Source organism: Symphalangus syndactylus, chromosome 22 (assembly GCF_028878055.3).
Source record: "Symphalangus syndactylus isolate Jambi chromosome 22, NHGRI_mSymSyn1-v2.1_pri, whole genome shotgun sequence".
NCBI classification, from domain to species: Eukaryota; Metazoa; Chordata; class Mammalia; order Primates; family Hylobatidae; genus Symphalangus; species Symphalangus syndactylus.
Genome location: NC_072444.2, coordinates 11,346,820 through 11,360,208, shown reverse-complemented (window position 1 = coordinate 11,360,208; position 13,389 = coordinate 11,346,820). Strand labels below are relative to the sequence as shown.

The following is a 13,389-nucleotide window of genomic DNA, read 5'->3' as shown; positions in this document are numbered from 1 at the left end:
CGGACGGCGCCACCTCCTGGAAGTCGGCCAGAGAGCCCCACTCTGTCCGCAAATCGCTCTTATTTAATAACAACTATCATCGATTGTGATCCTAACCCGGGCCTCCTGCCTCCCAGGCAATACCCTTTTCCACCTGGCGCGGCCTCTCTGACTCGAGTGGGGATGGGGAGCAGCACCTTGTACATTTCAGAGGATCCTCCGGGCCTACGGGGAGAAGGGCCATCAGGCCTCAGCTCCCCAGGGTCTCTGCCAGTTCTCTGCCTGTAGCCCTTATCTGGCTGCAGCCTCCACGCCTTCCCTGAGGCTGGCACCCTGTTAGCCCAGAGTGTTGCGGTAACTAGATGCGGTTGACAGAGGACATCATGCTTCTGGGTCGTGAGTGGACCCTGATATCTTGAGTCTCCTTCCTCGATAGCCCCACAATGAGGGGCACCCTCCCCCTCCACCTCGCGACGACCATGCAGGGAGTACCGGCTGAGGCGCAAGCGGCCAATAGGAACGGTGAGACCCAGGCGGTGGGGGCAACAGGACCTTCTGCACAGGTGTTGGGAACAGGACAATGTGCCCAGGCTGCAGCGCGCTGGAGGGCTGGACTGTCCGTCGGTGAGTAGACAAGGAGAGCCTGGTCCTAGACGGGGAGTAGAACTCAAGCCCAGCTGAAGCAGATGGCTGCAGGCAGGCACCGCACACACAGACAGCACAGGCTCTTCCTGGCTGAGTCCCCTGACCTGCTCCCAGGTGAAATGCGAGGTCTGGCAAATATACAGTGGCTTTCCCCCATTACCACCACCCCCCACCTAAACTGTTGAAGCTCAGGAAGCCTCAATGCATGAGAGAAGAAACATTTTTAATTGTCCTGGCCCCGCCCCATCACCGGGGAGTCCCGGCACTGCTCAGGCGCACTGCTCTTTCCCCTGGAATGTGGAGGACACTTTGACCTCATCTATGTCACAGCCCATGTGTCTCTCAGATGCCACCGCCATAAGATCTAGTGCCCCCTGGTGCCATTGGGCAAGGCAGGCCCGAGAGGCCAGGGGCAACTGGGTGTGCACCAGGCCACAGGGCTGTGGGGCGTGCAGCCGGTGGTGCAGCTTCAGGTGGATGTGCTGGGTGAAGCGACTCCGGCAGAGGCTGCACTGGAAGGGCCGGGCCCCCGAGTGCAGGCGCAGGTGGGTCTTGAGGTTACTGGAGCTGCTGAAGCGCTTGTGGCACACCTGAAGGGAACGAGCACTGGCATCAGCTTTGTCCTCTGGACTGGCTCAGGCGTTCTACTCCCTCTCCTCATCTTGGAAATACCCATGACCCACCTTTCTTTCCCTCCAGGCCTGGAAGCTTTTCCAGTGATTTCTCCCTGGGACCCACAGTATCTAGCATATTAGAACCAGGCCAACTTGGGTTAGTGTCCTTTTACTCCATGTGTGACCCTGTAAAAGTAACTTCTCTCTTAGCCTTCCTCTCCTCATTGGTAACATTGGTTATTAATACCTAGCTTCATAGATATGGTGGACTGAATGAGATAATCACATAGAACTCTTAAGTGTGAAGCTGCAGCTTCAGTGGATTGTAACTAACATTTACAGGGGGCAGGCCAGGCACGGTGGCTCACGCTTGTAATCCCAGCACTTTGCGAGGCCGAGGCGGGCGGATCACAAGGTCAGGAGATCGAGACCACGGTGAAACCCCGTCTCTACTAAAAATACAAAAAATTAGCCGGGCGTGGTGGCGGGCGCCTGTAGTCCCAGCTACTTGGAGAGGCTGAGGCAGGAGAATGGCGTGAATCTGGGAGGCGGAGCTTGCAGTGAGCCGAGATTGTGCCACTGCACTCCAGCCTGGGTGACAGAGCAAGACTCTGTCTCCAAAAAAAAAAAAAAAAAAAATTTACAGGGGGCTGCCACATGCCTGCAGTTGGTTTCATCTAGTCTTCCCCAGAACCCTAGGGAAGCATGACTAAGTACTAGTACAAGTCCTATATTACAGTAAGAAGGCACAGTCTCAGAGGAGTGAAGCCACTAGCCAAAGGTCACACAGCAAGTTGGAGGCAGAGCTAGGATTTGAACACACATGGCCCGACTTTGCAGCCTGGACTCATAATCATGGCACTGCTTTCATTTCTGCCCCTGTAAAATGGGAAAGAACCCCTGCCCTTCTGATTTCCCGAGGGATGTGGCCAGGCTCACAGAAGGAGGGAGCTGACATCAAGCTAATAGTTTTCCTACTTGGATACTCTGGGTACACTATAGCATTAACTCCTCCAACAACTCAGGGAGGTAGATAGTGGGTATACATCCACTCTCCATGACCTCCAACTTCATTGTTCTCTCCCTCCTGCAGGCCTTTGGAGTGACCTTCAGTATTACCTATTCCAGGCTGAGAGGGGTCATTTTCAATTTTCACTCCCCCTTCCCATCTCCACTTGCTCAGGAGGACTGGGGAATGGAGGCTGCAGGTGCCATCCCTCCAAGGGCCTAAAACTCCTCGCCAGCCTATAGGAGTACAGAGGAGGGGGAGGAGGGTCTCACCGAGCACTTGTGGGGCCGCTCCCCAGTGTGCACCAGGTGGTGCTTCTGCAGGTGGGCAAGTTGGGTGAAGCTCTTCTGGCACAAGGCACACTGGAATGGACGCTCTCCACTGTGCACACGCAGGTGGACCTGAGTCAGATGCGGGAGAAATGCTGCCAACTGCCCAGCACCCCCAGCAGGGCCTGAGGTCCTCTACAAATCTGCCCACTTCCCGCTCCCCCCGACCCCGTCATCTCCCTCAGGGCCCATCATCCCCAGGATACTCTACTTTTTCTGCTGCCCTGTAGGGGAGATGGCAGTGGCCAGAAGGCCAGGGGTAAGAGGTACCCCAGGTATATTGTGGAGCACTGGTATTCAAAATGTGGTTCACAGACCAGCAGCGCTGGTATCACACTTTGGGAGCATGTTAGAAATGCAGGTTGTCAAGTCCAGCCCCAGACCTGCTGAATCAAAAACTCTGGGAGGGCTGGGCATACGCTCATAGCTGTAATCCCAGCATTTTGGGAGGCTGAGGAAGGAGGATCAATGGAGCCCAGGAGTTCAATACCAGCCTGAGAAACACATTGGGACCCCGTATGCACAAAAAATTTGAAAATTAACGAGGTGTGGTGGCGTGCGCCTGTGGTCCCAGCTACTGGGGAGGATGAAGTGGGAGAATCCCTTAAGCCCAGGAGTTTGAGACCAGCGTGGGCGACAGAATGAGACTCCATATGGAAAAAAAAAAAAGGTAACTCTGGGGCTGGGAGCTACTCTGGAGGCTGAGGTGGGAGGATCGCAAAAACTCTAGGAATCTGCATGTTTACTAGCTCTCCAGGTGGTCTGAGGCTCATGAAAGTTTAAGAACTCCTGACCTGCAGGATCCAGTAGGGCTTCTCCACATAACCACAATGTGCCCTCAACTTCAGAACTAGCGCACAGTTTCCGGCCTTTGCTAACGCACTGAGATGCGCCCCCTGGGCGCCCCCTGGTGGGCGATGCGGATGGTGAGGCCAATCGCATCGGCGGTCGCGCAGATTTGTGGGATCCCACTTGAAAAAGGTTGGTCATCGGACTGTGGTCTAGACTCACCAAAATCTACCCATTCCCTCATCTGACTGCCCCCCCCCAAAAAAAAGAAAAAAAAAAAAGAAGCTTAACTGGGAGTCCAGAAAGGATGGTTGTCCAGGAAAGGGCTTTCTTTGCCCAGAGCAAATATAGAGACTAAACCTAACACTACCGTTAAATCAGGGTAATCTTAGGCAAACGCTGCCCATTAAAAGCCTCAGTCTCAGGCCGGGCGCGGTGGCTCACGCTTGTAATCCCAGCACTTTGGGAGGCTGAGGCGGGCGGATCACGAGGTCAGGAGATCGAGACCACGGTGAAACCCCGTCTCTACTAAAAATACAAAAAATTAGCCGGGCGTGGTGGCGGGCGCCTGTAGTCCCAGCTACTGGGAGAGGCTGAGGCAGGAGAATGGTGTGAACCCAGGAGGCAGAGCTTGCAGTGAGCCGAGACTGCGCCACTGCACTCCAGCCTGGGTGACAGAGCGAGACTCCGTCTCAAAAAAAATAAAAAATAAAAAAAAAAAGCCTCAGTCTCCCCCATTTTAACCTGAATGAGACGATCTCATAGGCAGTCCTCTAGGGTGGTGAGGACTTTGGTGGCTGTCTTATCCTCTATCTCCACCCAAATGAGCCATCCAAGGTCACTTGGCCCTAGAGGTTGCCCAGGAGTGCCTTCTAGCTTTGAGGTCCTTGCTTCTAGAAGCTGACTGGGGTACATGGGGGGCCCTGAAGGATGTTGAGGGGAGCAGCAGAACCCAGAAGGCAGGTACCTTGAGATTGGAGAGCTGCCCAAAGCTCTTGCCACATATGTTGCAGTCGTACAGGATTTTGCCATTCTTCTTTTTCAGCGGGTAAGGCAAAGCTGCAGTGCCTGTCTGGGAACTCAGCGGGACCCGCTTTGCTGGAGATGCCATGCCACCACGCTCCAGGCCTGGGGAGTCGGTTGAGGCAGCTCCAGCACCTGGATTTTGGGCCTGGGAAGGCAGGGCTTGGCCAGAGGCTTGGAAGGCCCCTGGGTAGGGAAGCAGGGTCTCCCACCAAGCGCTGGGGTGCCCCGGCTCGTTGACCATCATCAGCAGGCTAGGCATAGCCATGGTGGGGTAGGAGGTGTCTTGGGGCAGCATGAGGAGGTGGGGACATTGGTCAGAAGGTAGGGCCCCATAGGTGAACAGGTGGGGTGGAGGCAGGAGAAGCGGGTATCCAGGGTAGAAGGTGTGGAGGAGACATGGGAGTTCCTTGGAGATGGAGTTGGCAGGGGGACAGGGGCAGAAAGCCGAGGGGCTGGGGCTCTTTCTGTTCTGCAGCGGTGGTGGGGAAGAGCTGTCATGAGGAGAGAAGGCTGAGCAGGGGACCCCCTTGCCAGCTCTTTCTGGCTGTTTTCCCAGCTTGTCCTTGTTCCGTGGGTACTTGACTGTGAGTTTCTTGTCATCAGTGGAGCTGGTGTGCAGCCCTGGTGGCTCGTGCTCTAAACAGGAAAAGGAAGGCGGTCAGATCCCCACAGTCTGGGGTGAAGTTCTGTACTCCATCAAACCTGCCCCGCTCGGGGCTGAGAAAGACCTCCAGCCTGTGAGCCTGCTAGCATTTCTGTAGCGCTGAACAATTTCAGGGGGAGAAAGCAGTTCAAGGTCCCTATTAGACACCCAGGTTGAGAAGCCAAGTGGGCAGATGGATAAATTGGGTTGGAGTTTAAAGGAGAGGTCTGAACTGGAGACATAAATCCAGGTGCCATGGGCACGGATAAGATCACATAAGGGTGAGGCTAGATCTGCTGTATCCAAAATGGCAGCCACTGGACATGTGACTAAATTTACATTAATTACAATGATTCTAATAAAAAATGAAGTTCTCAGTTGCACCAGTCACATGTACAGTGCTCAGCAGGTATGGTATTGGACAGTACAGGTATAGAATGTTCCCATTATTACAGGGAGTTCTACCAAACGGTGATATTCTAGATAAAGAGTACTAAAACAAAAAATCTGTTAAAAAGTAAACCGTCAGCCAGGTGCAGTGGCTCATGCCTGTAATCCCAGTGCTTTGAGAGGCCGAGGCAGGAGGATTGCTTAAGCCCAGGAACTTGAGACCAGCCTGGGCAACAAAGCAAAATCCCATCTGCTTTGTCCCATCTCTACAAAACAATAAGAAAATTAAGGCTGGGCACGGTGGCTCATGCCTGTACTCCCAGCACTTTGGGAGGCCAAGGCGGGAAGATCACCTGAGGTTGGGAGCTCGAGACCAGCCTGACCAACATGGAGAAACCCAGTCTCTACTAAAAATACAAAATTATCTGGGCGTGGTAGCACATGCCTGTAATCCCAGCTACTTGGGAGGCTGAGGCAGGAGAATCGCTTGAACCCGGGAGGCAGAGGTTGTGGTGAGCCACAGCCTAGGCAACAAAAGTGAAATTCTATTTCAAAAAAAAAAAAAAGAAAGAAAGAAAATTAGCTGGGTATTTGTGGCATGTGTCTGTAGTATTCCCAACTACTCAGGAGGCTGAGGAGAGAGGACTGCTTGAGCCCAGGAGTTGGAGGCTGCAGTGAGGCATCATTGCATCCTTGCACTCCAGCCTATCTCAAAAAAAAAAAAAAAAAAAAAAGCAAGTTGTCTTCTGGTTGGATCCTTATTTATTTACTCAACCAATCTCACTGAGCTGTTTCACTCTGTGCTCTGTGCTGGGGTCCTAGAAATAAAGGACACAGCAAGACAGTCCTTGCCTTCCAGGAGGTCATCGTCACATAAGGAAATGGTGTGTTGCAACAAACCTAGAACCCGGGCAGAGATGAGGTCCCACTTTTGTGGATGAAGAAACCAGACCTCGGTGTTGTGTCCAAGTCCATAGAAATAGAAAGGGCAGAACCGAGACTCCAAACCCAATTCCCTGACTCTCAGCCCAGTGCTTTTTTTTTTGAGACGGAGTCTCTCTCTGTCGCCCAGGCTGGAGTGCAGTGGCACAATCTCGGCTCACTGCAAGCTCCGCCTCCCAGGTTCACGCCATTCTGCTGCCTCAGCTTCCCAAGTAGATGGGACTACAGGCGCCCGCCACCACGCCCAGCTAATTTTTTGTATTTTTAGTAGAGACAGGGTTTCACCGGGTTAGCCAGGATGGTCTCAATCTCCTGACCTCGTGATCCACCCACCTCAGCCTCCCAAACTGCTGGGATTACAGGCATGAGCCACTGTGCCCGGCCCCCAGTGCTTTTATAAGATCCCTCTAGGGCTGGGCGCTGTGGCTCACATCTATAATTCCAGCACTTTGGGTTGCCGAGGCAGGTGGATCACCTGAGGTCAGGAGTTCGAGACCAGCCTGGCCAACATGGCAAAACCCTGTCTTTACTAAAAATACAAAAATTAGCCGGGGGTGGTGGCGCACACCTATAATCCCAGCTACTCTGAGAGGCTGAGGCAGGAGAATCGCTTGAACCTGGGAGGCAGAGGTTGCAGTGACTGGAGATCATGCCATTGCACTCCAGCCTGGGCGACAGAACGAGACTCCATCTCAAAAACAAACAAAAAACACCTCTCTAAGTAGACAAAGCACCATCCCCAACCCCCATGACCTTGGCTATACCTACACCAGCTCCCACACACATGCCTGAGAAGCTGGTGCCCAGCTTCTCTGGTTCAGGTATCACCACTCAAAAGCCCCCTGCACCCTCAGGCCAGAACTCCAAGGCCAAAATGTGGAAGTAAAGTATGCCTAAGCTCTGTCTTCATCAGTGACAGAGCATCCTCTCCACCACCCATCCCCAAACCTAGCAGTGCTCCCCACCCTCCAGCCTCTGCCAGGCGCAGGTGCAGCCCGGTGCCCTGGGCTTACTCATGCTCAAGGCGTCCTCTTGGAGGCCCTGCAGGGCTGTGCCCAGGGGTGCCAGCTGTGGGGTGCACAGGTTCAGGTCCAGGTCCTGTAGGCAGGCCAGCAGTGCAGACCTGCCCGGTGCCAAGGGCAAGGGACACAGCCAGCTGGCACAGGATGGGCCATGAGCATCCACCGCGTCTGGAAGTGGTCTGCAGGCTGAGAAGACCTGGAGGGCAGGGGCAAGGGGCTTGGGGGCTGGTGACTGGGACTCCCTGGGTCCCTTAGATGGCCCCCAACCCTACTTTGTTTTCCAAAGGGGAGAATAAGCTAAAACAGCCACCACACTCCATATCTGTCACTCAAATGACATCTCTTCCCTCATCCAAAGATCTCTTTCCCCCAGGATTTTCCCACCCACCGCAAGATTGCCCTTCTCCTGTCCCCAGGGCCCTCTCTAGCCCTGTTCTCTCTCCCTCTACCCATGTACCTCTGACCACCCTGGTCCCCAGTGTATCTCAGACCATCACTGTAATTTGAATGGCACCAAACGGAGCACAAAGAAAATCCCCATCAAAGACTATAAACTCCACAAGACGGCCCTGAGCCCCCGCTCACCAAAGCCCAAGGCCATGGTCATAGCAGCCAAGCCTGCTGCATGAGGCTTCTGCTTCTTCTTCCCCACAGGAGAGTCTGGGCCCCTGAGGCATGGGGAGAGGGTGTCTGGCTCCTCAAAGGAACATCCCTATGATGTGCCTGGGCTAGGGGGTGTGCAGGAAGGGGAAGGAGGTCTAGGTCCCTTCAGACATTCCCCTTTTTCCTCGTAATGTAACCTCGTACTATAAGCAGACTACCCACAAAGGTAAGGCTGGGATTCTACCTTACCTGGTCACCTCGGAAGAGCTGGAAGCCCAGGCTGGGGGACAAGGAGCCCCCTGTACCTCCCAGGGCCATGGGCCTATGATAACAACCCGATTGTGCAGCTGGTTCTTCCTTCATATCCCCATTACCTGCTGGGAAACAGGTGAGTTAGAGGTAAGCTGTGAAGGTCCTCCAAACAGGAGTCTGAGTTCTAGGACTGGCTCTCCCGTTAACATGCTGTGTGGCCACAAGCTATTCACGTCCCTTCCTGGACTCAGTTTCCCTATCTGCAAAATGGGAAGGTTGGTCTAGTTGATGTGTAAGGATTCTCTCAGTGTTGACATTTAGAAGCCAGTGATGCTCTCCTGGTAGGTGTGGGAAGATTAAATAGAGATTGGCCAGGTGCCGTGGCTCGAGCCTGTAATCCCAGTACTTTGGGAGGCTGAGATGGGAGGATCTTTTGAGGCCAGGCGTTCTAGACCAGCCTGGTCAACATAGTGAGACCCCCATCTCTACAAAATAAAAAATATGGTGGGCGGGGTGGCTCAGGCCTGTAATCCCAGCACTTTGGGAGTCCAAGGCGGTTGGATCACCTGATGTCGGGAGTACAAGACCAACCTGGGCAACATGGTGAAACCCTGTCTCTACTAAAAATACAAAAATTAGCCAGGCGTGGTGTTGCACACCTATAATCCCAGCTAGTCAGGAGGCCAAGGCACGAGAATCACTCGAACCTGGGAGGCGGAGCTTGCAGTGAGCCAAGACCGTGCCACTGCATTCCAGCCTGGGCAACAGAATGAGATTCCTTCTAAAAAAAAAAGGAAGGCCCAGGCAGGTGGATCACCTGAGTTCAGGAGTTCGAGACCAGCCTGGCTAACATGGTGAAACCCCGTCTCTACTAAAAATACAAAAATTAGGCCAGGCGTGGTGGCTCATGCCTGTAATCCCAGCACTTTGGGAGGCTGAGGCGGGCGGATCACCTGAGGTCGGGAGTTCAAGACCAGCCTGACCAATATGGTGAAACCTCATCTCTACTAAAACTACAAAAATTAGCCGGGTGTGGTGGTGCACGCCTGTAATCCCAGCTACTCAGGAGGCTGAGGCAGGAGAATCGCTTGAACCCAGGAGGCAGAGGTTGCAGTGAGCCAAGATTGCGCCACTGCATTCCAGCCTGGGCGACAGAGCAAGACTTTGTCTCAAAAAAAAAAAAAAAAAAAAATTAGCTGGGCGTGGTGGCTCACGCCTGTAGTCCCAGCTACTAGGGAGGCTGAGGCACGAGAATCGCTCGAACCCAAGAGGCAGAGGTTGCAGTGAGCCGAGATCACATAACTGCACTCCAGTCTGGGCAACAGAGTGAGACTCGGCTCAAAAATAAATAAATAAATTAGCTGGGTGTAGTAGCCTGTGCCTGTGGTCCCAGCTACTTGAGAGGCTGAGGTGGGAAGATTGCTTGAGGCTGGAAGGTTGTGGCTGCAGTGAGCTGAGATCACACCACTACACTCTAGCCTGGGAGAGGACAGAGCAAGACCCTGTCTCAATCAATCAATCAATCAATCAATCAATCTGGAGATTTGCCAATTGAAAGTGAAGAGCAGAGCTCTCTTGAGAGGAAAGGAGGCCCTCATGGAGGTTACTTCCAAATAAGTGCAGAGATCTGAGGGAACATTCCAGATTCTTCGGGGCTACAGAGAAGCCACCCCCTTCTGTGCTGAGAGGGGTCCCTGACTCTACCAACCAGAGGCCTCCCACCAAGGGGAACCCTGCATCCTAGCTCACCTAGACAGCTCTTCTGGACAGCTGAGGACACCTCAGTGTCCTGTCACCCAGGCTGCCCAGCTCAGTGCTCTCACCAGGAATAAAGCCTAAATGAGTGGACCAAGCCCCCGGATGCCCCTGACTGGCCTGACAGAGAGATGCGAGTGCCCAGCTGTCTGCTCACCCAGCACCAGGCTTCTCTGCCATCTTCCACCTGAGGCCACACAGCACAGGGATCACTTCAGCCCAGCGAATGCCCCAAGACCCCTTCCCCATCCCCTCAGGGACCACCCTTTGAATCCCAAATGCCCCTCAAACCCTAAAACCCTCACTCCAGTGTCTCAGCCCTCCAAAACCCCTTCTCCTTTCCCTCTTTCCTCACTCCTCCCAATGCTGCTTCAGGTCTCAAAGCAAATACCGTGGCCCCCCGAAGGGCCGCTGGCTGTGGAGCTCTCCACCCCGTGCTGCAGCAGTGCTCCTGGCTGGGAAGGAAGGAGGTGGGCAGCCAGACCACAGCTGCCTGTGGCTGAGGCCCCAGTGGGAGTGAGAGATGGCAGGAAGGTGTTACATTTGAAGTTGCCACAGATAGGAAGTGGGGGCAGGCAGGCCTGGGGGCCCTGCAAGGTCTGACAAGGGGGCACTATCCACTCAGCTTTGCCTACCTGTGGCAAATCTGGAGGACAACCTGCTGGTGTGGATTGCAGTGAACTGGGGCTACTGGAATTTCAAGATGTGTGTGTGAGGCGGGCGGGCTGTTATTTCTGTTCTCAAAGTACCCAGATGGCTGGACAGGAGGACAGAGGAGGGCTCAAAGGCTGGACAGGGGGGCCTTCTGTGGAGGGGAGCCAAGCTGAGATGAAGACAGGTATTGATGATGACAGGGAGACAGTGATGGTGACAGGTAGGGACAGGAACAGGCAGAGACAAGAACAGGCAACATAGAAGGATATGGAATGAGACAGAGAACAGAGCAGGCAGCTGATCTCACAGAGATACAGCAAACACGCTTTCCTCCTCCAAGTCCCATCTCAGGTCTCCTGACCCTGGAAAGTTCTATCCTCTAATCTAGAGGCCCCAAGAGGCAAAAGATAATTCAAGGACATGGCCAGGTGAAGTGGCTCACATCTGTAATCCCAGCACTTCAGGAGACCGAGGCAGACCCATCCCTTGAGCCCAGGAGTTTGAGATCGGCCTGGGCAACAAAGCAAGACCTCATCTCTACAAAAAATACAAAACTTAGCTGGGCATGGTGACTTGCACCTCTGGTCCCAGCTACTCAGGAGGCTGAGGCAGGAGGATCACTTGAGCCCAGGAATATAAGGCTGCAGTGAACTAGGATATCGCCACTGCACTCTAGCCTGGGTGACAGAGAAAGACCCTGTCTCTTTAAAAAAAAAAAAAAAAAATAGACATAGCAAAATGGGTGTAAGGCATGACTAGGCCAGGTGTGGTGGCTCACATCTGTAATCCCAGCACTTTGGGAGGCTGAGGTGGGCCAACTGCTTGAGCCCAGGAGTTCAAGACCAGCCTGGCTAACATGGTGAAACACCATCTCTACAAAAAATACAAAAATTAGCCAGGCATGGTGGCACATGCCTGTTGTCCCAGCTACTCAGGAGGCTGAGGTGGGAGGATCACTTGAGCCAGGGAGGTCAAGACTGCAGTGAGCTGAGATCATGCCACTGCACTCCGGCCTGGGTGACAGAGCGAGACCCTGTCTCAAAAAAACATAAATAAATACGGAAAAGACATGTCTAGATACAAAAAGGGAGGGCTCATAGGCCAGAAGGTGGCTTTTTAGACTGAGCAATGTCATTATTCTTGTGAGCGTGAGAAGAGGCATCATCCCTGCGGCCTCACACAAATTCTGGTGTGCGTGAGTCTGGCCCGGGGTGCAAAAGCCCCAACCAGCCATCAATCTCCACCCCAGCCATGCCACCCTGGTGTCCCAGAACATACAGGGACATCTCAGGCTGTGCACCATGGGCTGGGGCATGTTCCTGGGGTTTCTCTGCCAGCTCAGCCCCTAGGGTTGTGACTCATCCCCCACATAACTGATCCCAACATGTGGGCATCTCAAGGACAGGGACCTCTGTCTACTCATTTTGGTTTTCCATGTAGACATTTGTCAGGTTTGTTTGGATGTGCAGCCTCTGAAACTTTTCCCCTACATGAGTCTTGAGGGAGGCAAAAGCTACCTCCCATTATAAAAGCCAAAATGGCCAAATACTTAGTTCCCACCTCCCTCCCCAGCACTTCATGCAGGCACACATGGACTAGGTGGATCAGATGTGCCCACCCAGAAGGGGTGACCCACACACCTTTGGCTTCCATCTGCCAGCTCTGCCCCCTCCTGGCATCACACTCTGCTCGCAACTCTCAGAACACTTCGCACAACCTCTCTGTTAGAAAAAAATAAAAACTACTTCCCCGCTATCCGCACTTCCCAAACCCACTCTGGTGATCACGGGCTTTCCTTGGCTTGGGTCTCTGGTCTGGGTCAAGGCATCTGCTCAGGTTCCTCAGAAGACCGTGGTCCTCCCTTTGTGCTACCTCCCCAGGGCATGTGGGACAAAGTGACATCACAGTTAGGCCTGTGACATCACAGGGCGTGGAGGCTGACAAGACAGATGATCTGGGAGATGAGAGAAAGGAAGGCTTGGCAGGCAGAGGCTGCTCCACGTGGGAAGCTGAGGGAGTCTGTCCTCAGCCCACCTCCTGGGCCACTTTCTAGCCAAGCCGAGTCTTGTGAGCATGAGAAGAGGCACAACTCCTGCGGCCTCACACAAATTCTGGTGTGCGTGAGTCTGGTCCAGGGTGCAGAAGCCCCAACCAGCCATTAATCTCCACCCCAGCCCAGTAGACTAGCATGTCGCAAGCTAGTGCCACTGGCTGAGCGTGGTGGCTCACGCCTGTAATCCCAGGATTTTGGGAGGCCGAGGCAGGCAGATCACTTGAGGTCAGGAGTTCAAGACCAGCCTGGCCAACATGGTGGAACCCCATCTCTACAAAAATACAAAAATTAGCCAAGTGTGGTGGCACGTGCCTGTATTTCCAGCTACTTGGGAGACTGAGACAGGAGAATTGCTTGAACCAGGGAGGCGGAGGTTGCAGTGAGCCGAGATGGCTCTGCTACACTCCAGGCTGAGCAACAGAGTGAGACTCCATCTCAAAATAAAATAAAAGACAATAAAAAAAGCCACTGGTCCTGAGGTGGCAGGTCTGTGGAAACTCCTCTCTGCAACAAAGGCTATGGTACCACATCCGGCTTCCAGGGCAGTGGAGGAAAGAAGGGGGTGCAGGGCTGCTCCTGGGGTGTGATATTTGGCCATGGTCCTGTCTGCTTCCAGCCTCCCTTGATCCATCTTCTTCTCCAAGCCTCACTCTCCGGCCTCCTCAGACCTCCTGGGAGCTTTTC

At 53.7% G+C, this 13,389-nt stretch overlaps 1 protein-coding gene across 4 annotated transcripts; it reads right to left on the bottom strand.

Moving 5' to 3' along the window:
• Nucleotides 1–830: 830 nt before the first annotated feature.
• ZNF683 (zinc finger protein 683) lies at nt 831–12,550 on the bottom strand. Of its 4 annotated transcripts, none has more exons than XM_055261527.2 (7): nt 12,428–12,550; nt 8,241–8,365; nt 7,380–7,584; nt 4,333–5,027; nt 2,520–2,648; nt 1,308–1,367; nt 831–1,214 (listed from the first exon to the last, which is right to left on the bottom strand). In XM_055261527.2, exons 2-7 carry the CDS (start codon nt 8,352–8,354, stop codon nt 894–896), a joined length of 1,524 nt encoding a protein of 507 aa, XP_055117502.1. In that variant the 5' UTR covers nt 8,355–8,365; nt 12,428–12,550; the 3' UTR covers nt 831–893. The 4 variants fall into 4 exon arrangements, with proteins under 4 accessions (XP_055117502.1, XP_055117501.1, XP_055117503.1 ...); XM_055261526.2 differs by having other exon boundaries at nt 12,293–12,544; XM_055261528.1 differs by lacking the exon at nt 1,308–1,367.
• Nucleotides 12,551–13,389: the final 839 nt, after the last annotated feature.

What these genes read in the sequence shown, in the direction of transcription:
- ZNF683 (XM_055261526.2), bottom strand. An exon ending in AGAGGACGCCTTGAGCATGA is followed by an intron (nt 5,028 to 7,379) that starts GTAAGCCCAGGG and finishes TTTCCTGTTTAG; the next exon opens with AGCACGAGCCACCAGGGCTG. An exon ending in AGGCCTGGAGGGAAAGAAAG is followed by an intron (nt 1,215 to 1,307) that starts GTGGGTCATGGG and finishes CGTTCCCTTCAG; the next exon opens with GTGTGCCACAAGCGCTTCAG.